General features: G+C 53.6%; 1 protein-coding gene across 2 annotated transcripts in view; it reads right to left on the bottom strand.

Moving 5' to 3' along the window:
- OTUD7B (OTU deubiquitinase 7B) overlaps nt 1-23,301 on the bottom strand; it is a 41,292-nt gene that overhangs the window by 6,955 nt on the left and 11,036 nt on the right. For both annotated transcript variants that reach the window (XM_069878633.1, XM_069878634.1), the window contains exons 2-8: nt 19,064-19,212; nt 14,177-14,347; nt 13,434-13,649; nt 5,319-5,420; nt 4,812-4,939; nt 1,167-1,279; nt 742-869 (exon numbers count right to left, since the gene is read on the bottom strand). In XM_069878633.1, coding sequence (XP_069734734.1) covers nt 742-869; nt 1,167-1,279; nt 4,812-4,939; nt 5,319-5,420; nt 13,434-13,649; nt 14,177-14,347; nt 19,064-19,136 — 931 coding nt within the window. In that variant the 5' untranslated portion in view covers nt 19,137-19,212. The remainder of the gene's footprint in view (nt 1-741; nt 870-1,166; nt 1,280-4,811; nt 4,940-5,318; nt 5,421-13,433; nt 13,650-14,176; nt 14,348-19,063; nt 19,213-23,301) is intronic.

Raw genomic sequence — 23,301 nt, 5'->3', positions numbered from 1 at the left:
CCAGCTGCAAAATGAACCTGTATTTTCTATATAAAACCCTTTACTCCTCCACAAGGCGACTTCAAATTTGCACACAGGAGGATGGCAATCGATTCAACTTTTTGGACAGGAAATTACATCTGCCAGTGGAAAATACGACAGGGAATGGAATTTCCCACCTCTACGCACAGGAGCAGGGGCAAAGAGGGAGAAAAAACCCAAACCCATCACGTGGATGCTCTTAGAAACAGCGAAAGATGAGAGTGCGGCACCGAGCTGGGGTGTTTTGGGGTGGTTTTGGGGTGCTCTGAGGTCATTGGGCTGCTTGGGGGGGGAGCTGAGTAGTTGTGAGGGTGTTGGGGGCAGCTCTGAGGGTGGAGTTGAGGTGTTTTGGGGATGTTGGAGTGCTGTGAGGGTGGTTTTGGGGTGCTCTGAGGTCATTGGGCTGCTCGGGGGGGGGAGTTGAGTAGTTGTGAGGGTGTTGGGGGCGGCTCTGAGGGTGGAGTTGAGGTGTTTTGGGGATGTTGGAGTGCTGTGAGTGTGGTTTTGGGGTGTTGTGAGGGTGTAGGGATGTGTTTTGGGGTGCTGTGTGTGCTGGGAGGGGGGGTGTAGTTGTAGGGAATTGCCCACAGCACCCTGGGCTCTGCTCCTCAATTCATGCTCCAGCTTCCTTGAGTAAAAAAACTCCGTGGAAACACGTGGTGGAGAAGAAACCGGCTTGTGGGACTCCTAAAGGCTTTGGAAAGAGAGATCAGTTCTCACCTTCTCCCCCTGAGTCCCGCAGCATCGTGTCCGCCACCACCACGATGGGTCTCTTGAGCACGTGAGCAAGGACGAAAACATGGAACTCCTCCAGGCTCTCGTACACCGGCTCTTCGGAGCTCTCAACGCTTTAGGAAACAAGAAAGAAGTTTATTTTCACCCCGTGTGTCTTAAATCATTGTGTTTAAGACCAGGAAGAGGGTTTTGTAGGGAGCTCTGTGGAGGCGGATCACGTTAGCAGGATGGAGTTGGATCTCAAGAGCTCATTTCACACAATCATGGGATGGTTTGGGTGGAAAGGGACCTCAAAGCCCATCCAGTCCCACCCATTCCCATGGGCAGGGACACCTCCCACTGCATCAGGGGCTCCTGATGCACAGGAATTCCGCTGTTTTGCACCCAGATGGGTTCTATTTGAGCCGTACCCGCCGCAGCCGCCGCCGTTGGTGCCGTAGTGCACGCGAGGTTCGCTGGATGCCAGCTTGATCAGCTCGTTCCACTCCTTCTGCCACTCCTCCTCGGTGTAAACGAGCCCGGACTGGAAGAAAGCAAATAAAACCCTGAATCTTCCATGGTGATAGTTCCCAATCCCTGCAGAGGGGTTTTACACAGGCAGCGACAACTCTTCTCCTAGGGGTTTATGCAAAAATTATCAGCATGTGATGCAAAAAAAAAATCAGTATATAAAAATAATCAGTATATTATGCAAAAAAAGCACCCATTTCTGTGTTCTCAAGCCCATAGGGGAGTTTTGTAGGGTGAAAGTAAACATTTCAACCCAAAGAATGAGAGGAAACCTTTACTTTTACATTAAATCCTTCCAGTCCTGAAGACGACATCACATACTGACAGGAGAGAGCGGGACCAACGATCGCACCAGCTAAAAACTAGAATTAATTTTCCTTCATAAAACCACAAAAGACATCACAAATATTCAATTCAAGGATCGCTTTGGTGTTTCAGCAGGTGGAAATCCACATTTTGCTCACGTTTCCTTATATTAGGACTGCAAAACATCCAATCTGCAATCGCACGGTGTGGAACGTGAGGTCTCACAGCCCGGAATATTATAGCATCAAGGGGACGCTGCATGGAAAAGCCACCCCACAGCGGTTCCTCTGAAGAACACGTTGCCTTCAATGCTACCACCTCCTTCTTAGGTGGGACAAGTGGTGTCCCCCAGGGGTCTATACTGGGACCAGAGCTGTTTAATATCTTCATCAATGACATAGACACCGAGAGCAAGGGCATCCTCAGCAAGTTTGCACATGACACCAAGCTGAGTGGTGCAGCTGCCACTCTAGAAGGACGGGATGTGACCCAGAGGGACCTGGAGAGGCTGGAGCAGTGGGGCTGTGGGAATCTCATGAGGTTCTAAAAGGACAAGGGCAAGGTCCTACACCTGGGTCGGGGCAATCCCTGGGGCTTGGGATGATGTGATGAGAGCAGCCCCGAGGAGAAGGACTTGGGGGTGATTGATGAGAAGCTCGACAGGAGCCGGCAACGTGCGCTCACAGCCCAGAAACCACCCATGTCCTGGGCTGCATCAAGAGCAGCGTGAACAGCAGGGAGGGAGGGGATTCTGCCCCTCTGCTCCTCTCTGGTGAGACCTCATCTGGAGGATTGCGCCCAGTTCTGGAAACCTCCAAGTTAGAAAGACATGGAGCTGTTGGAATGGGTCCAGAGGAGGCTACAAGGATGATGTGAGGGCTGGAGAACCTTCCGTACGAGGCCAGGCTGGGAGAGTTGGGGTTGTTCAGCCTGGAGAAGAGAAGGCTTCAAGGACACCTTATAGCGACCTTCCAATACCTGAAGGGGCTACAAGAAAGCCGGGGAGGGGCTGTTCCCAAACGCCTGGAGTGATAGGACAAGGGGCAATGGGTGTAAACTGGAGAGGGGCAGGTTTAGACTGGACATAAGGAGGAATTTCTTCACAATGAGGGTGGGGAGGAACAGGAACAGGTTCCCCAGAGCAGTGGTGGCTGCCCCATCCCTGGAGGGGTTCAAGGCCAGGTTGGATGGGGCTTGGAGCCCCTGATCAGTGGGAGGTGTCCCTGCCCATCGCAGGATGGAATTAGATGATCTTTAAGGTCCCTTCCAAGCCAAACTATTCTATAATTCTATGATAAATCCTGCAGGGAGTTGGGAATTACTCCTTTCTTCCTTAACGCAGCAGCCGTCGAAACAGCTTCCAGCACAACCCCAGAGTTTTAATGCACCAGGAGCCACATTCACCCCAAAGGAGGGGAGAAGAACCTCAAAACAGAAGATCCTGCCAAAAGGCAAGCTCGAGCCTGCAGTATTGAAGGTCGGAAGCTGAAGGAACGCAACGGGAAGGGCAAGCAGCCTTACCCTCCTCCTCCCTCCCCCGGCTCCACAACTGGAGCTCCCGCATCCAACCACAACATCCTAAGTCCTCAAAGCTGCCAAGAAAACTTTCAAGCCAGAGGTAACCGAGGGCACGCTCGGCTCTCTGTGCTGTTCAGGAAGGTATTAATTAAGTTTCTCCACTCCCGGTGATGTCATCAGCGCAAATTCTTTAATCGCTGTTTTAAAGTAAAGCACGGGAGGAGAACATTGCACCCAGGGCGGGTTGTGAAACGCAGAGCAGCATCCAGCACCCTGGGCTGCTCCTTTCCAAGCTTATTGGGAAAGGAGGAGTTTGTAATCCTCAACTTCCAGCCAGATGCTTGAGCGGTACCTGCAGCTCCTGGCCCGTTGCAGCAACTCCACCCCAACCTACTGCTGAGATCCTGCAGCTCACGCTGAGGATCATGACCAGGGTGTGACATCATCACATCCTGCGTTTTTAAGATCTGCAGGTCCCACTCGTTGAATCATGGAATGGTTTGGGTTGGAAAGGACCTCAAAGCCCATCCAGTCCCACCCCTGCCAGGGGCAGGGACACCTCCCACTGCATCAGGGGCTCCAAGCCCCATCCAACCTGGCCTTGAACCCCTCCAGGGATGGAGCAACCTGGGCCAGGGCCATCTCGCCCTCACAGCAAAACATTTCTCCCCAGGATCCTATCTCAATCTCCTCTCTTGCAGCTCAAACCCATTCTCCATCATCCCATCCCTGATCCAGAGCCCCTCCCCAGCTCTCCTGGAGCCCCTTTCAGCACCGCAAGCTGCTCTAAGGTCTCCCCACAGCCTTCTTGTCTCCAGACAGAAAAACAACCCCAACTCTCTCAGTCTCTCCTCGTACAGGAGGTTCTCCTGCCCTCACATCATCTCCGTGGCTTCTGCTGGACCAATCCTATGCTGGTGCGTAATTCTGGAGCTCACAGGTTAAGGAGATTCATAAAACCACGCTTTTAATAGCAGTAAATCACCAATTACTTATTAACTCTACTGCTCTCAACAGGGAAATGCATATTTTTCCAATCTGTCAACACATAAACCTTTGTGTCCTTCCAAAACTGAAAAGGAAGCTGGAGAGTAAACACCATCCCTCAGCGCCAGGTGGAAACAGAAGCTGCCCCTGCTCACACAAACACCTCGAGGCAGCAGAGCTGTCTCACCGCAGGAGGACAGCTGGGAAGTTTCCACCCTGACCAAGCTGTCTCCCTGCTTTGGGGACCCCGTGTCCCAGCGCCAAGAAGCCTTTTACGTGGCGAGTTCATAAATTTCCTTTTCTGGTGAAGGTCTTTGCTCTTTGCATCAACTGCAGTAGGTCTCACTCATCTTTCTCGCTGGAGAGACCCAAGCCACAGTGTTGTGCTGCTCTTCAGCTGTCGCACGCCACTGGGTCTAAAATGCCTGAAGGTGATGGTTGTTTTCCACCAAGATTGATAGAATGGGTTGGGTTGAAGGGACCCCAAAGCCCATCCAGTCCCACCCCTCCATGGGGTGGGACCCTGGAGGGGTTCAAGGCCAGGTTAGATGGGGCTTGGAGCCCCTGATGCAGAGGGATGTCCCTGGGACTGAATGATCTTTATGCTTCCTTCCAACACAAACTATTCTACGATTATATGACTTTATCTGTGTAGGAAGCACCCCTAGACCCAAGGAATGTTTTATCAAGACTTTCCCCTCCACGACGAGGACGGCATTCGGCTTGGTTCCTACCTCCTTGTTCTGCTGCGTTTGCTGCCAACGCCACCTCCGCTTCAGGGCCTCCCTTTCCAAGCCTTTATCCATCAAGGTGTAAAGGGATTTGCGAAGCATGAGATCTCGATCGTGGAAACCCCACATGCCTGCACGGGGCGGAAAAGAAGCAGAAGCAGAGGATTAGCAGCAGCCGGCATCGCTCCGTCCCTCTGCTGAGGTCCCACAACCAGGGGAAATGGGGAAACAAAGAAACAGAGGCAGGGAAATGCAAGTTTCTCAATTGAAACAATAAAATTCCTGGTTCAAAATCTCCATTTTCCATTTGCAACGAGTTTCCATGCAGCTAAAAAGAGATGCTGCCACCTCTGCTCTCAACTCTAAAGCATCTGATGGGAAAACGAGACTTGGTTAAACGAGACAGAGGTCTTGCTGTGTCCAAAACACAAATCTGAAGGAAATACACAGCCCTGCTGATATATAAGTCTGAAAACCTCAGAAAAATTACTCAGTTAAATGAAATCTTACCCAGGGACGCAGCATGGAGCAGGCAGTTCCCGTCGCCGGTGGTGGCCAGAGGGAGCAGCCTTTGGCAGCTGGGATCCACGTTCGCCCACCAGTTCAGACGACCTGTGGGAATATTGGAGAGCGTGAGAACAGGGCCCGTTACTCAGGACTCGATGATCTGGTGGGTCTTTTCCAACCTGGTCATTCTATGATTCTATGATTCAGCGTGGCACCTCAGAAACCCCCGGCTGGAGAAGTGTTGAACCTCAGGAGGTTCATCAAGGCCAAGGACAAGGTCCTACACCTGGGTCGGGGCAATCCCTGGTGTCAATCCAGGCTGGGGATGATGTGATGAGAGCAGCCCCGAGGAGAAGGACTTGGGGGTGGTTGATGAGAAGCTCGACAGGAGCCGGCAACGTGCACTCACAGCCCAGAAACCACCCGTGTCCTGGGCTGCATCAAGAGCAGCGTGAACAGCAGGGAGGGAGGGGATTCTGCCCCTCTGCTCCTCTCTGCTGAGACCTCATCTGGAGGATTGTGTCCAGTTCTGGAATCCTCAACATGAGAAGGAGATGGAGCTGTTGGAATGAGCGCAGAGGAGGCTACAAGGATGATATGAGGGCTGGAGAACCTCCTGTATGAGGCCAGGCTGAGAGAGTTGGGGTTGTTCAGCCTGGAGAAGAGAAGGCTCCAAGGAGATCTTACAGTGACCTTCCAGTACCTGAAGGGGCTCCAGAAAAGCTGGGGAGGGGCTGTTTCCAAAGGTCTGGAGTGATAGGATGAGGACAATGGGTGTAAACTGGAGAGGGGCAGGTTTAGACTGGACATAAGGAGAAAATTCTTTATTATGAGAGTGGTGAACAGGTTGCCCAGAGCAGTGGTGGCTGCCCCATCCCTGCAGGTGACCATGGCCAGGTTGGATGGAGCTCGGAGCCCCTGATCAGTGGGAGGTGTCCCTGCTCATCGCAGTGGGGTTTGAACTGGATGATCTTTCTTGATCAGAAACAGGAGCCAGCCCAGCCAGAACTGACTCAGACCAACGCTCTCCTGGGATCCGTTTCTCCCCAAAAACTGCTTATTTCAAAACCCTAGAAGCCACCAGGCTGGAAACACCTCCTTAACCGCCCATCACAAACATCTTTTCCTCTTATAACTGCTTTTCACCTCTTTTGGCAACCAAATTGCTCCTATTAGAGCATCTCACGTGGTGATTTTCTCCCTGCTCGCTGGTTTAGGTACAACACTCAGGAACATTTGCTGATGCCAGCAGCTTTACTGACGAAAACGCAAAGTGCCAGCGCTTTACGGTGTTTAAAAATAGCAGCTTTTTGGTACTATAAAGGCGCTTGGAGTAACTCAAGTTATGAGCATCTAAAAATAGAAGCTAGGAAAAAAATTAACACACGCACTGCAGTCGAGTACAGCGCGACTGGAGGTTAAACATTCATCAAGGAAATGGAGTAGGGCTGAATTCGGACTTTGACCTCACAACCAGCCTGCGTCTCGCTCTGCTCTGCCCTCAAAAGCAGGCGCTGCCTCCCTTGGCTCAAAACATTCCTCAAGATCTCAGCTCAATCTCCTCTCTTGCAGCTCAAAATCGTTCCCCTCGTCCTTCCCTGTCCTCCCTGATCCAGCTCTCCCTTGGTTGCGACTTCTTCTGGAAGCGTTTGTGCAGAGGATCCCGTGCAAAAGGCAGTGGGTTTGGCTGCAAGATGCTGTTGAGGCTTTCAACAAGTTGTATTTAAATTGTTCTTGCAGAAAACCAGCCCTTCCCCAGCATTTCTGATGAAGTTCTCCCTGCCAGGCACCCAGCCATGGAGTGGTTTGGGGTGGAAGGGACCTCAAAGACCATCAGACCCACCCCTGCCATGGGCAGGGACACCTCCCACTGGATCAGGGGCTCCAAGCCCCATCCAACGTGGCCTTGAACCCCTCCAGGGATGGGGCAGCCACCACGGATCTGGGCAACCTGGGCCAGGGCCTCCCAAACCCTCACAGCAAAACATTTCTCCCCAAGATCTCATCTCAATCTCCCCTCTTGCAGCTCAAAACAATTCTCCATCATCCCATCCCTGATCCAGAGACCCTTCCCAGCCCTCCTGGAGCCCCTTTCAGCACTGGAAGCTGCTTTACGGTCTCCATGGAGGCTTCTCTTCTCCAGGCTGAACAACCCCAACTCTCAGCCTGGCCTCATACAGGAGGTTCTCCAGCTCTCGCATCATCTCCGTGGCCTCCTCTGGCCTCGCTCCTACAGCTCCAGCTCCTCCCTGTGCTCAGGACTCCAGAATTAGACACGGGCTCCAGGTGGGTCTCCCAGAGCAGAGCAGATGGACAGAATCCCCTCCCTCCCTGCTGCTCCCACCGCTCTGGCTGCAGCCCAGGACACAGTTGGGCTGGGAACACACTTCTAGAGCTCCTGTGGAGCTTCTCCTTCCCCAGCACCCCAAGTCCTTCTCCCCAGGGCTGCTCCCTATCCGTTCTCCACCCAGTCTGGATTTGTGCTTGGGATTGACACCATTTCATGCAGTTGTTTGCACAACCTCAGCAGCAGCAGCAGCTGGAGGGGAGCTAAAAATGGAAAACTTGGGTTTAAACACCCATAAACGCGGGGAAACATCCAAACGCGGAGCTGAGAGCAGCGCCGGGCGGGCGATGTCTTTTCTCAGCATGGGGAAAGGAACCCGTAGGAGTCCAAATGTGTTTAGTAGACAGCCCTGGGACAATAGGTGGGCTCGGCCGAGCCGGCTGGTTTCACTCAATATAGCTCCTGGCACGGCGAAGGCGCGGGACGGAGCCAAGTGGCGCAGAGCCAGGCGAGCGAAGCCAGCAGCAAAAAAACAGCTCGTGACAAAAGCCAAACCAAACGCGGCGCTACCGGAGGAAGCGCCCGAGCTGCTGTTTTTCAATCCGTTCCACATCGCTCCTGGAAAATTCGCTGCTCTTTTCAGCAGCCGAGGGGAATCGGGGGAGTTTGCAGCTCTGGTTGGCGCTTCAGAGGTTGCACAACCTCGCAGTCAGGTCGGATTCGGAGGGGACACGCCTCGGGAAGGCATCTCCTATTTGCAGCGTGCGGTCACGCCGTGCACGGCCCCGGCCAGGCAGGCAGAGTCGTTTGTCCAGATTACGCAAGAGAAGTCACCTCGAAAGAAATCGCATTCCCCAAACCCTCCTGCGAATGGTGTGTCAAGGTGCTGGGAAGGCCAAGAGGCCCCCCCAGAAGTATTTAAAACAACCGATTTCTCTGCACGTGGCTGTTTGGAGCAAGCCCTGAAGGCTCGATGAGAAATGAATTGATGAGCGCAAGGGATCTTCCCACCATCAGCGCTTGAGCAGCGAGGTCGGTGACAGCTCTTCTGCACGGCTGAAGTCCACCAGCATCAAGAAGCTTCCTCCACATCCAGCAGCACGACTCTTCCAGGGTTGGGTTTGCCCTGGTTTTAGCTGGTTTTGCGACAGAGAACCCGTTTATCCCAGCAGTCAGTGCTCGCAGAGGTGCACGTCCGCTGAAAGGCCATTTCAGAAGAAAGGAACCATCTAAGTAGGTCACGGCAAGAAGAAGGAACAAGGACCTTGCTCCTCCCAGCCCGAAGAGGAGCCCTGACTCACTGGGAAGCCAAATGGCTCCCCTGAGGCTACCAGGGACCCAGCGCCGTAATTACAAGGTCATCTCTTTGCGTGACGAAGGCAGCGTTCTTGGCGCTGACCTGGCCTCCTGCTCTTCAGGCTGATGGGAGGGATCCAACAGGAACACCCCCACGACCTCTGGGTAGGGACCGTGGAGCGCAGGGGCTTTTCCTCTGCTGCCAAATGGCCAGCGGAGGTGAAGGAGCAGGGAGAGCACCTGGCAGGGGGCTGAAAGGGAAACCAAGGAAAGAGAGCAGCCAGAAAGGGTGGCTTCTATGCTCAAGTGAGCTCATTCCACGGATCCAAAATGAGATCACGCAGCTGTAGCCTCTTCCCCTAAGCCAGAGCCCATCTCTGACAGAAACAATACCTGCAGGAAACATGAACAGGAGCCAGCAGTGGCCCAGGGGGCCAAGACGGCCAAGGGCATCTTGGCTTGGATCAGACCCGGCGTGGCCAGCAGGGCCAGGGAGGTTCTTCTCCCTCTGGCCTCGGCCCTGGGGAGACCGCTCCTCGAATCCTGGGGTCAGTTGTGGGCCCTCCCCACAAGAAGGATGTTGAGGCTCTGGAGCGAGTGCAGAGAAGAGCAACGAAGCTGGGGAGGGGGCTGGAGAAGAAGAGGAGCGGCTGAGAGAGCTGGGGGGGTTTAGCCTGGAGAAGAGGAGGCTGAGGGGAGACCTCCTTGCTCTCTGCAACTCCCTGAGAGGAGGTTGTGGAGGAGGGAGCTGGGCTCTTCTCCCAAGGGACAGGGGACAGGACGAGAGGGAATGGCCTCAAGCTCCACCAGGGGAGGGTCAGGCTCGACATAAGGAAAAAATTCTTCACTGAACGGGTCATTGGGCAATGGAACGGTCTGCCCAGGGAGGGGGTTGAGTCCCCTTCCCTGGAGGGGTTTAAGGGCCGGGTGGACGAGGTGCTGAGGGACATGGGTTAGTGACTGATGGGAGTGGTTGGACTCAATGATCCGGTGGGTCTTTTCCAACCTGGCAATTCAGTGATTCTCTGATTTCTGGCTTGCGACCCGGCAGCGACAAGAGTTTGTTCGAGTGCATGCACCCATCAGTAACTACTTCTCCCCACACTTCCAGAAGGTCGAGCATCAAAGGCTACCAAGCAACCCCGCAATCGCTCTCCATGCTGAAACAACACAACTCAGAGCGGCGTCCATCCCACCGAGAGCTTGGCCGCCCCGTTTTGGCCATGGGGACACCTCTAGCGGCTCAGCCGCCCAGTCTCGCTGTCGAGGAGGAGAGTGGAAGAGCCAAAGACATCGCAGCCCTAGCGCCGCGCCGCAGCCAGAGCCCAGCACCCACCTTCTGAGATTCACCTATTTTTTGAAGCAAGGTGGGCCCAGCCACTCACTCGCCTCTCCTGCTAAGGGAGCCGGGCCGGCCAGTGACTTAGGGGCAGAAATATTTGCCAGTGGGATTCAAGCCGAGGGGCGGGTGTGTACATGGCGCCTCTGATCACGCATGAGCTAAAACTCAGGCCGAAGAGCTTCTCCAATCCAGGTGATGCATCCATTACCTATTTCTTTGATCGCTCGCTCCCCGACGCGGGATGTTTACACCCCAAGAACGAGGAACAAGTCTGCGGTTCCCTCGATGCCATCCCTGCAGCAGAGCGAGCGCGCGGATCTCTCACCTCAGCAGTTTATAACTCGTCCACCCACGGATGTTTATTAAATCTCAGTCGGAAGCGCCAAGCGGGTGCCTCGCCAAGGCGCTGGGGGAGTTTGGAACGTGGAGAGCTTGGCACCGCGGCCCTGACCCTGGGGAGAAATCCCGACCTCGGAGCTGAGGCAGAGCCAAACCCAGGGCTTTCTGTCAGTTCTTCCTGATTTTTTTGGAACAGCCTCGGGCAAGGGCACCACCACTGCACGCACGGAGAGAAAACACCGTGTCATCAGAGAATCACGGGATGGTTCGGGTGGGAAGGGACCTCAAAGCCCATCCAGTCCCTCCCCTGACATGTGCAGGGACACCTCCCACTGCATCAGGGGCTCCAAGTCCCATCCAACCTGGCCTTGAACCCCTCCAGGGATGGGGCAGCCACCACGGATCTGGGCAACCTGGGTCAGGGCCTCCCCACCCTCACAGCAAAACATTTCTCTTTAAGATCTCATCTCAATCTCCCCTCTTGCAGCTCAAAACCATTCTCCATCATCCCATCCCTGATCCAGAGTCCCTCCCCAGCTTTCCTGGAGCCCCTTTCAGCACTGGGTGCAGCTTTAAGGTCTCTATGGAGCCTTCTCTTCTCCAAGCTGATCAACCCCATCTCTCCCAGCCTGGTCTCATACAGGAGGTTCTCCAGCCCTCACATCATCTCCATGGTCTCCTCTGGCCTCACTCCAACAGCTCCAGGTCCTCCCTGTGCTGAGGACTCCAGAGCTGGACCCAGGGCTCCAGGTGGGTCTCCCAGAGCGGAGCAGAGGGGCAGAATCCCCTCCCTCCCTGCTGCTCCCACGGCTCTGGATGCAGCCCAGGACGAGGTTGGGCTTTCTGGGCTCTGAGCCGATGTTGCTGGCTCACCTGCAGCTTCTCCTTCACCAAGACAGGGCAAACCTCAATCCATTTTGGTTCATAACAAAGAACGCTACATTCACAGCAAAAGCCAAGTTTTCAGCTCCACCAAGACCTTTTCATACAACTTCGAGCACACTAAAAGCTTCCCAAAAGACGTCATCATGATTTACAGCCCCTTTCGAGTGCATTTATCTTGCCACAGCAGCGTAGAGGGATCTCTGGGCAGGAGGAGAAGAGGATCTGAAGGTTTACTGGTCTATAAAATATTTGCTTAATCCCTCAAGAACAACACACTCTAAATTAACAACGGGAGTCACCGTAGATCCCAGCACCCCGCTCAAAATCCTGCTTCAAATTAAGCTCAGAATATTTTACTTCTGCAGTGGAGCCCTTTAATGAAGACAGACACACATTTATAACGGCCCCTAATGCAGATGCACCTCAGCCTTCCAAAGGCTTCGTTAAAATCAATGAGTTACGGTTAACATCATCTCGGCCCGGCACTCCCGGCACGCAGAGGACAAAGCTCAGCCCCTCACCCAGCTTCTGGGCTGAAATACAGCAACCCAACACCCCGGCTCCACTTGGATGGTTTATTTGGTTTATTTGCATGGGCCACAACAGCTTTGCTGCCGCCACATGGCAACGGTGCCGTAACGAGATCTCTTGGATCAGGTGTTCATTTCCAAAACACGAGCATCTTTATTACAGGGCCACTTGGGCTGGAGAGGGCTAAAATTTGGTGTTAGGATTATATGTTATCGCTGAAGGAATCATTTTCTAGGCGTGCACATCAGCAATGGAAGCCAAGGAGAGGTGGAGAGGCGCCTGAGATCCTGCCTGGTGCCCTGTCCTCCCCATCCCAGCCCTAAGCTGTCCCGGTACCATGAGTGAGGTTTTCTCTGCCATCCGTTCACCACTAAACCTTATTTACTGATCGCCTTGCAACTCCTCAGGAGGAAGGAGTGAGACCTCATCTGGAGGATTGTGTACTGTTCTGGAGTCCTCAACATAAGAAGGAGATGGAGCTGTTGGAACGGGTCCAGAGGAGGCTACAAGGATGATGTGAGGGCTGGAGAACCTCCTGTATGAGGCCAGGCTGAGAGAGATGGGGTTGTTCAGCCTGGAGAAGGCTCTAAGGAGACCTTATAGCGACCTTCCAGTACCTGAAGGGGCTACAAGAAAGCTGGGGAGGGTCTGTTCACAAAAGCATGGAGTGATAGGACAAGGGAGAATGGCTTTAAGTTGGAGAGGGGCAGGTTGAGACTGGACATAAGGAGGAAATTCTTCACAATGAGAGTGGTGAGGAACACAAACAGTTTGCCCAGAGCAGTGGTGGCTGCCCCATCCCTGGAGGTGTCCAAGGCCAGGCTGGATGGGGCTTGGAGCCCCTGATGTGGTAGGAGGTGTCCCACCATGGCCAGAGGTGGAACTGGATGATCTTTAAGCTCCCTTCCAACCCAAACCATTCTATGATTCTATTAATCGAGCACGTTGAGAAACAAACCCATCCGCGCTCCTAAGGTGACTCTTCTCCAGGCAAACACAAACCCAGCAGACAAGTTTTCCTGCATAAAAGCTGCGTATAAAACGCATCATCATCAATCTAAAGTGTTTGTAATCACTTCTAATATTCGCCAGCAGCGATGAGCTACTGCGTGTGCTACGCAGGGACGGCTTCTCCCCCTGCTCCGAGGCTGTCGGGGCGGCACAGGGAAGCTCAGGGGCTGAGATAATGCAACCGCTTTGGAGTGTCACTGTGCAGCTGCACGAGTGATGACGCCACCCACGATTTATTTACGCTCAGTGTCTGCAGGCAAAGCCAAGCAGACTCTTACTCAACTCGTGCACCACGCCATAAAAAGGGATGAAATAACACCCAGCAGATAGGTGGCCTTGCGACACGCCGGCTTCTCCGCAGCCCCAGGCTCGTTCCTGTCCGCGCCGCTGCAAAAAGCCAGCGTAGGAGCCATAAAAAAGCACTCACCGGCCTGCTCCAGGGCCACCAGCATGGACTGCTCGATGAGGTCCCGCTCGATGAAGCTGCGGAAGTCCTCGTTGTAGACGGTGAGGTCGGGCAGCTGGAAGGTGCAGATGGGCATCTCCAGCAGGTGCTCGCTGCTGCCGTTGCTGGAGACGTGGGAGCGGGCCAGAGAGACGATGGTGGAGCTGGCGTGGGAGATACCTCGAGACAGGCGCTTTTCTAAGAAGAAACAGAAGATGAAAACACACCTGGATGGTGCAGAAGCAGCAAAACTCACAGAATCACAGAATCACCAGGTTGGAAAAGACCCAATGCATCATTGAGTCCAACCATTCCTATCAATCACTAACCCATGTCCCTCAGCACCTCATCTACCCGCCCCTTAAACCCCTCCAGGGAAGGTGACTCAACCCCCTCACTGGGCAGCCTCGGACACTGCCCAGTGACCCTTTCGAGGAAACATTTTCTCCTGAAGTCCAGCCTGACCCTCCCCTGGTGGAGCTTGAGGCCATTCCCTCTCGTCCTGTCCCCTGGCCCTTGGGAGAAGAGCCCAGCTCCCTCCTCTCCACAACCTCCTCTCAGGGAGTTGCAGAGAGCAATGAGGTCTCCCCTCAAAAAACTCACAGCTCAGTTCCCCAAACCACTGCCCCCAGCTCAGGTTTTTCATTGCCAGCTCCTGGATTGCTCCAGCACACGGGAGCAGAAGGGAAAATGGAACGGATCCCTCTCATTTTTGTGACACTGACCTTGCACAATGTCATCCTGCCGCTGGAGCGGCGGTCGCCCCGCTCGAGCTGCCTCCTTCTCGGGGGGTTTACAGCCGCGCCCTTCGTTGAAGGAGGGGGGCAGGTTGCCTGCGTGAACTTGCCGGAGCTGCTCAAAGTCGCTCAGGGCCGCGCTCAGGTCCCAGTTCTTGCCTGGATGGGAAGGTACCAATAGAAGTCACCATAGAACCATGAAAAGCCCCCTGAGCTCATCATGTCCCTCACCATCAACCCAGTCTCATGGTGTGGCTGAACCCCAAGGACCACAGCCACACATTCTTTAAACCCTTCCAGAGCTGGGGACTCCCCCACCGCCCTGGGCAGCCTCGACCAGGGCTTCACCACCCTGTTGGTAAAGAAATTTTTGCTTTAGGGACCCTAAAGGACTCCAGAACTGGACACAAGCTCCAGGTGGGTCTCCCAGAGCGGAGCAGAGGGGCAGAATCCCCTCCCTCCCTGCTGCTCCCACGGCTCCGGATGCAGCCCAGGACAGGGAAAGAGCGACTTTTTTAGGAACACGGCTAATCTGGGCTCTCAAATCAGCAGACACCGTAGAACGGAAGCCAAAGTTTTACATAGAAAGCACGCCAACTTTAAATCGAGTACCTCTGCTACAGAAGAGGTGTCTAAAGTTGGTTCGTGTGACAGCTCCTGGACAATAAAACAACTCATTATGCCCAATTCCCTCAAGAAAATACACCTCCCGAGTATTTAAATCCTTTCGAGAGGTGTAATTTAGAATCATAGAATCACTAGGTTGGAAAGGACCCACTAGATCATCGATTCCAACCATTCCCATCAATCACTAACCCATGTCCCTCAGCACCTCGTCCACCCGGCCCTTAAACCCCTCCAGGGAAGGTGACTCAACCCCCTCCCTGGGCAGCCTGTTCCAATGTCCAATGACCTTTTCCATGAAATATTTTTTCCTAGTGTCCAGCCTGACCCTCCCCTGGTGGAGCTTTGCAGCATTTAATGATTGACTCCGAACCCAGAGTTATTTTAGGGTTTTCCTTTTGAGTCAAGGGGATTTGTTTCATAACGAACTAATGAATCGGTATCGAGGAATGAACACGAGCCATCGGATTCAAATGAAATTGGCCGTCCCATCACTTCAAGAGGAGGATCCACCAGCAACCCTGACCCAACAGAGAGAGGGGGTTGAGTCCCCTTCCCTGGAGGCGTTTAAGGGGCAGGTGGACGAGGTGCTGAGGGACATGGGTTAGTGACTGATGGGAATGGTTGGACTTGATGATCCAGTGGGTCTTTTCCAACCTGGTGGTTCTATGATTCTATGAACACAGCCGCGGTTCCAACCAGTTACATGGAGAGAATGGAAAAACTAAAACTCTGAAAACTTACTGGGAGGAGGTGTGGATCTGCAGGAGCGTAGGGAGGCTCTGCAGAGGGATCTGAGCAGGCTGGATCCATGGGCTGAGGCCAACGGGATGAGGTTCAACAAGGTCAAGGGCAGAGTCCCACCCTTGGGACACAAGCCCAAGCAGCTCCAGGCTTGGGGAAGAGTGGTGGAAAAGTGTCTGGGAGAGAAGGACCTGGGGGTGTTGGTCGACAGCGGCTGAACACAAGCCAGCAGTGACCCAGGTGGGCAAGAAGGCCACCAGCATCTTGGCTTGGATCAGAGACAGCGTGGCCAGCAGCAGCGGGGAAGGGATTCTGCCCCATTCTCAGTGCTGGTGAGGCCGCGTCTCGAATCCTGGGTGCGGTTTTGAGCCCCTCACTCCAAGAAAGACCTTGAGGTCCTGGAGCGCATCCAGAGAAGGGAATGGAGATCAGGGGTTATGAGGAGCGGCTGAGGGACCTGGGGTTGTTCAGCCTGGAGAAGAGGAGGCTGAGGGGAGACCTCGTTGCTCTCCAGAACCACCTAAAAGGAGGTTGCAGAGAGGTGGGTGTTGGTCTCTTCTCCCAAGTGAGAGGTGATGGGACGAGAGGGAATGCCTCAAGCTGCATCAGGGGAAGTTTAGATTGGACATCAGGAAAAACTTCTTCACAGAAAGGGTTCTCAAGCCCTGGAACGGCTGCCAGGGAGGTGGTTGAGTCCCCATCCCTGGAGGGGATTAAAAGGTGGGGAGATGAGGTGCTTGGGGATGCGATTTACTAGTGGACAGGGATGGTTGGAGCTGATGATCTCTAAGGTCTTTTTCAATCTAATGATTCTACGATTTTCCAATTCCTGCGAAAGGACGGCAGCCACAAGGACTCAAATCCCAGTGTTAGGAGAGAAGCTGGTTATCTGGGAGGGCTGTGAGAGAGACGCAGTGCCACCGTGCTCTACTGCAACCACAAGAGGCAAAAGGAGGTGTCCAGGGAGGCTTTTGCATAAAGCAGGTTTTGCTGGTGCTTGGATGATAAACAAGGAGGTTCCTACTCTGGCAGGGAAACTGGCGTCCCCTGAGGACACCACAAGCCAGGAGTTCAACCACAGAGAGACGTGGAGCCCATGTGAAGCAACAGCTCTTGCTGCCAGGACACAGGATGATTTGAAGAGCAGAACCTAAACAGTTCTGCCCATTGCTATGTCCCCTTCTCTCCCAGTTCATAGAATCATGGAGTGGTTTGGGTTGGAAGGGACCTCCAAGCCCATCCAGTCCCACCCCTGCCATGGGCAGAGACACCTCCCACTGCACCAGGGGCTCCAAGCTCCATCCAACCTGGCCTTGAGCACAGTCCTTCAGCAATCACACACTGCAACCCTTTGCTGGCAAGGTGACAGGTTTCCAGTGGTGCTGGAGAGTGGAATGATGGAGAAGACCACCATTCAGAAGAGCTGCCATGACCACCAAGCAGTGGACACGTGCATGGAACTCAAAGTACAGATAAAACCCATGATTTGAATCACTCCCATTGCCCTCAAACTTCACCTCTTCACTTTATACATCTGTGTTATCCAACTGCTTTCACTAATTCTCACCCCAAACAGGTAAATCCTTGCGTTTTCCTTAATTTCCACCCTGGAGCTGTCAATTCCACCGAGGCTGTGGGAGAAACAGCAGCAACTGTCATGAAAATGACTGAAACTACCGTTGACAAGATACATCAACCCAGACAAGGAGCAGCAGAGAGAGAGAGAGTTTGAAGGAACATCTGCATTAACCTTTCCCATCACAAGCCTAAACATTTCTCAGAAATGAGGATATTAGAAATCTTAGAAAGTATTCGTTACGGGAAGGCCCTGGCCCAGGTTGCTCCATCCCTGGAGGGGTTCAAGGCCAGGTTGGATGGGGCTTGGAGCCCCTGACGCAGTGGGAGGTGTCCCTGCTCTTGGCAGGGGTGGAACTGGATGGGCTTTGAGGTCCCTTCAACCCAAACCATTCCATGATTCTATAATTCAATCACAACCTCAAACAAAGCCAGAACCACGGGAGCAGCCGCAGCCGGGGAGCCGGCGTGGAGGTGTCGGAGCATCGTCCGGTTCCAGGATCAAACAACAACAAAAATAACAAAGTGCACAAGAAAAGGGATGATAGGAAGAGACACGGCAAGGACAGTCCTGTGTGGTAATTACAGATCAGCTAATTACATACAATCAGCCCCGCTCCTCGTTTCTGTCCTCCAGCGTTACACCACACGCCAGGATTCACTCACCATCCTCTCATCAACGTTAACCCGAAGGCAACGCTCGTGAGCGAGATTCCAGCCCCCAAATTAAGACCTGATGTCCATTCTCCTCTCCCTTTCCCGTTGCTATAAGTACACAGCAAAAATAGTCACCGGCAGCAATCAATTAAATGTGATCACTAACGGGCAACTTCTTCATCTGACAAAGTTGTCGAGAAAGCCAACGTTACACTGGATTTTAGGGCAAATTTATGTACTTAACCCCCACCTGGTCCGACCCCCACCTGGTTCCAGCCTCCTTTCTGGAGCTGCAGAGCGATGAGGTCTCTTCTCAGCCTCCTCTTTTCCAGACTAAACAGCCCCAGGGCCCTCACTGCTCCCCCAACCCCTGTTCTCCAGCCCCTTCCCAGCTCCGTTCCCTTCTCCAGACATGCTCCAGCCCCTCAAAGTCTTTCTTAGAGTAAGGGGCCCAGAACTGAACCCAGGATTTGAGGATTTGAGTCCAGGGGGAAGATCCCATCCCTGCTCTCACTGGCCACCCCATGGCTGATCCAAGCCAGGATGCTGGTGACCTTCTTGGCCACCTGGGCCACTTCTGGCTCATGGTCAGATGCTGTCAAGCAGCATCCACATCTTTTTCTCACAGGCAGCTTTCCAGCAGCTCTTCCCAACTCTGAACGCGGGGACGATGCTGGCGTTCAGCTCCCAAGCATCCCAAACATCTCCATCACCTTAAACCATCTGATCCTGCTCAGCAGGAGCCTCCTGCACGGGTGTAAATGGGGCTCGGCAGGGATGCTCGGCCAGAAGTGGTCACTGGCACCACCAAAACAGCAATTTATATCAGCATAACCAAACCTCCTTCACCAGCAGAACAAGATATTCCAGTACCAGCACGGTTTTGCCTCCGTAATTACCCCCATGTCGCTTTGAAACCCCAAGCAGCCTTCACCCAGCGCTTCTCCACCAACCCTTCTCAAGGCACCACTGAGAGAGAGAAACGAGATCCTTCGCTTTTGCCGCTCGTGACGAACACCACACACAAACACAGAGGATGAGGGAAGGGAATCCACACTCCTGGCAGACGCATCCTCCTTCCCAACCTTTGAAATCCATCACCCGATGGACAGAGAACAAGAAACCAAGGCAGAATTCCACCAGCCATGGTGTTGAGGGGGTGATTTTAATACCCCCGGCATCATGCTTGCCAACCACCAGCCCAGGGGTCTAGCCAGCGGCTCCCTGCCCCTCCTGCAACCCCCTTTTCCCTGCTTTTATTCCCATTTTATTTACCTTCGAGGAGGTCTCTGGCCAGGCCCGGCTCTGCCCCCGTCGAGCGAACAAAATCCGACAGGACGATGTCCATAGCCGAGGTCGTGCGCTCATGGATCCCTCCCGGCAGCTGGGGTCGGCGGCGCCCGGATCAGCTCCTCGGCATCAATCTAGGAACGAGAGCGACAACGCGTGCGGCTCACGTTACAAGGTATAAAATAATGAGCCTGGCCGTGAACTATCCGGTGGCAGGCGTCGCAGCGTCGCCCCAGGGGGAAAATCCAACCTTCCCCCTCAAATACGTTGGGATTGTTGTTTAATGGGTGAAAAACCCCAATTTTTGTTGCTTTCTTCCTGCATGGGAATGGGCTGGAGGGCTCTGCTACTAACGGGAGCTCAGGCCATTCTGGAAAAAGCAAAGCTCATTTCCAAGGTGGTGGAGCTTTTCTTTCCAAAATCGCGGGTGAGGAGCTAGGGGAAGAAGTGAGTTTATGCGGCAGCAGCAGCGAGGAAGTCGTATTGATGTATTTGCAGAAGGTTGAGCATCCCTGCCCTTCCCGGGCTCATCCAGCATCCTCGCTGCGCACAACGGAATGAAAAGGAAGGACCTGGAGCTGTTGGAGCGAGCCCAGAGGAGGCCACGGAGATGATGCGAGGGCTGGAGAACCTCCTGTACGAGGACAGGCTGGGAGAGTTGGGGTTGTTCAGCCTGGAGAAGAGAAGGTTCTGGGGAGACCTTCGAGCAGCTTCCAGGGCTGAAAGGGGCTCCAGGAAAGCTGGGGAGGGCTCTGGATCAGGGATGAGATGATGGAGAATGGTTTTGAGTTGCAAGAAGGGAGAACAAGATGAGATCTTGGGGAGAAATATTTTGCTGTGAGGGTGGGGAGACCCTGGAACAGGTTGCTGCATCCCTGGAGGGGTCCAAGGCCAGGTTGGATGGGGCTTGGAGCCCCTGGTGCAGTGGGAGGTGTCCCTGCCCATGGTAGAGGTAGGATCAGATGGGCTTTGAGGTCCTTTCCAACTCAAACCACCTTGTGATTCTATGATTCTGTGAAAAACACAACCAAAGCACCACCACGGGGAGATGTTGCCTATACAAAACTAAACAAAAAGCCCTTTTCAGTCCAAGAAAGCAGCCAATTCCACTTCTTCCAGGAAAAAAAAAATAAATCAACGCACTGGTCCAGGGTTTCCATCCCAGAAGGGTGCAAAACCCACCTGTCCAAAGGCAGATGACGTTAACTCCTCGGTTTGAGGAGGTTCAGAGGCTCAGACAGGCGTGTGCCCTGCTCCAAATCCTGATTTTCTGCATTCCAGCAGCGGAGAGAGAGCAGCGCACCCGCGGGAGCCCAGGTACAGCCAAAAGCTCCGCGGGATTAGGGCTATTTTTGCAGTTCAAGGGTTCCAATAGAAATTCCGCTGTCAAGGAAGAGAAACTGCTGGGAAAACATCCACCCCAAGCTGAAAATTCGGGATGTGAAGAAGAAGGGAGACAGCTGGGAGGGCGGTTGAGGGAGGTGCTGCCATCCGGAGGGAATCCCAGCATTAGATGGGAGATAAACAAACCTGGTGCCTTAAAACCAGACTCTTTTGAGGATTATTATCCTTAAGGATGAGCAAAACTTCCTAACGGCACACAGCTCCCGAGCTCCAAGAGTGAAACATCCCTCCTGGAATCGGGAATTCCCTGGCTCTGTTGGTTAAATGCCATTCCTATTTTCTTCCACGCTGGTTAATCAGACCCTGTTTAACTTCAGGCACACAAAAAAACTACTTAATATTCCTTTATCGCTAGAGGAGTCTCGGGGCTGATCCTAAATCCACACGGATTCCACGAGCAGAATCCAGCAGGGGATTCCTCGCTCCATCAATGATGTAGGGAACATCCCAAATTAGGAACCAGGCACTCGCATCCTCCAAGCACCAGCAAGAGCGATAGAAAGAGAGCAGCTTCCCAACGAGAACTCCCTGTAATAAAGGAGGAATTCCTTCGAGGGGGGTCGGTATTGGAAAAATAAAGGAGGGAATGCTGCAAAGAGCAGCTTTTGGGGAGGAAAAAAGCAGCAGCGCAGCCCACGCCGGCTAACCGGAGGCGTTGGCAGCTCCCGAGCAAACTCCCGCGTGCACAAAAATGCCAGGCACAACACAGCCAGGAGCCAACGGAGAGATCCAGCACCGGGGTTCGCAGCAAGAAACAGCCTCTCTCTTGGGGTTGAGCTCATGGAAGCATGAAATGGGTTGGAAGGGACCTCAAACCCACCCAGTTTCACGCCCCCCGCCACGGGCAGGGACACCCCCACAGGATCGGGGTGCACGAACTAACAGCAAATTCTACGAGTCCTGCCTCGTGCCGCAACCCAGCAACCCACTGCCCTCGCGGAGAAAGGAGCGTGGCCAAAATTCCCTCTTTCCAGCAGCCAAGAGCCAAACCCCAAATTGCTTCACTTTGCCAAGATTCTAATTTTGATAGGAATGGTTGGGCTTAATGATGCAGTGGGTCCTTTCCAACTTAGCGATTCTATGATTCTAATTAGAACAATTCCCCGGACGCTGCCTGGCTACTGGAGGGAAGCACCTGGAATGCCGACAGAGATGCTCTTATCCCTAAATCCCTAATTTTTTTCCCTCAGCGGCCACTCGCTGAGCTCCTCCGAGCTCTTCCCAAATCCCACACATCCCTCGAAGCTTTGCTCATTTAATTCCCCGCCCCGGGCTGCAGAGCAACGCCTGCCAAGGGAAGGGTTTGGAAAAACAGGGTGTTTTCCTTCCTTGCATTTACAGGTACAAAAAGGAGCTGAGAATCCACATGCAGCCGATCAAAACCTTGACTTGAGAGGGAGAAAATGACAGCGAGGAACCGATGGAGCTCGGAGCTTATGGAGAGGCGACGGCTGGCTCGTGCAGACCGGGATTGGTGAGGCTACGTTATCAACTCTGAATTAAAACAGAGCTTCCAAACAGCTGAAAGCAGAGGGCAGGAGCGCTTGGCCAAGCTCCTCCTGCTCTGATAAGGCCCCATCGCCTCCTTCCCGTTGCTTTTTTCGTGGGAACACGGCTTTCCTGTGGCTTTTTGGCACAGACATTGCACCCCAGCCCGGCTCACAACCACCGCTCACACAGGCACCGGGAGGAAAACGCTTCCTAAAGGGCTTTCCAGGACCAAAAAGAGGGATGAGCGACCCCAGAGCGGTTACCTGCAACATCCTGGCAGGATAGATCCAAGAGTTTATCTAAGAGAAACATCTGGGAGAGCTGCCTCGCTTCCCTCGCTGCAGTGTGCAAAAACCTGGAGGGAAAATACAACCACTCCCAAAAAAAATCAAACCACCTTTATCTGCAAAACATAACAGGGATATCGTGCCTCGAGAGCCGCTTTGCTCTGTGAATCCAGCAGATCCGCATCTCAGTTTGGTCTCCGAACGAGGCTTCCTAAAGATTCGCACAGAGAGCTGATGCTCGGGGTAGAGGAGACAGCGAAATCTGGGAAAAGCTTTGGAATAGCGGCACTGCTGGGGAGGGGACAATCGCACATTGTGATCCACGCCCCGGCACAAAAACCCTTTGGTGCAGGCAGCACTGGGAGCAGTGGGTGTTTCCACGGTATCCAGCATATTCCGGAGGGGAACGCTCCATCACACCCCCCCGGCACGGCGCCAGGGTTCCGAGGGACAGGAGCCATCCCCTTGCAGCCAAACAGAAGCCAAACCAAGGGCTGCTGTGCTTTAATTCCCTCTCCCTCCTGTTCAGCTCCACCAGAAAACACGGATATAATCACTTCCCAGAGAATAAACCACTCGATTGAAGCGCTGGTTCGGTCGCTGCAGGGTTTCCAGCTCAGGTCCTGAGCCGTAATCCTAATTTCCTCGGCACAGGAGCTCAGTTCTTTCCTCCCACCTCACTCCCCTTCAGAGCTGTTCTGCGACTTCGTTATCTCCCGATATCCTTTATATTTTCTCTCCCGTGGTTCCCATCTGCTCAAGTCTCCCCATCAAAGAAAGCTCCAACAAATCACCGCAGGTGAGGAATATCCACCTCATCGCAGCCTCCTGCAAGAAGCCACCCTCTGCTAGAAACCACAGAGCGTTAAATTCCCAGCAGACTTCCATCCCAGCTGCTTCAGGCTGAGCTTTTGGAGCCCATAAGGGTTTGTTCACCCTTCTTCTGCCGAGGGATTTTGCCGGAGCACGCAGCTTCCCCAGCACCAGCGAAAACCTGGCCAACCCCAGGGGGAACAAACTCAAAACCAGAGCGAAAGGCAG

The sequence above is a fragment of the Phaenicophaeus curvirostris genome, chromosome 29 (assembly GCF_032191515.1).
Source record: "Phaenicophaeus curvirostris isolate KB17595 chromosome 29, BPBGC_Pcur_1.0, whole genome shotgun sequence".
NCBI classification, from domain to species: domain Eukaryota; kingdom Metazoa; phylum Chordata; class Aves; order Cuculiformes; family Cuculidae; genus Phaenicophaeus; species Phaenicophaeus curvirostris.
Note: the sequence above shows the minus strand (reverse complement) of the source record. Positions and strands in the feature narration are given on the sequence as shown.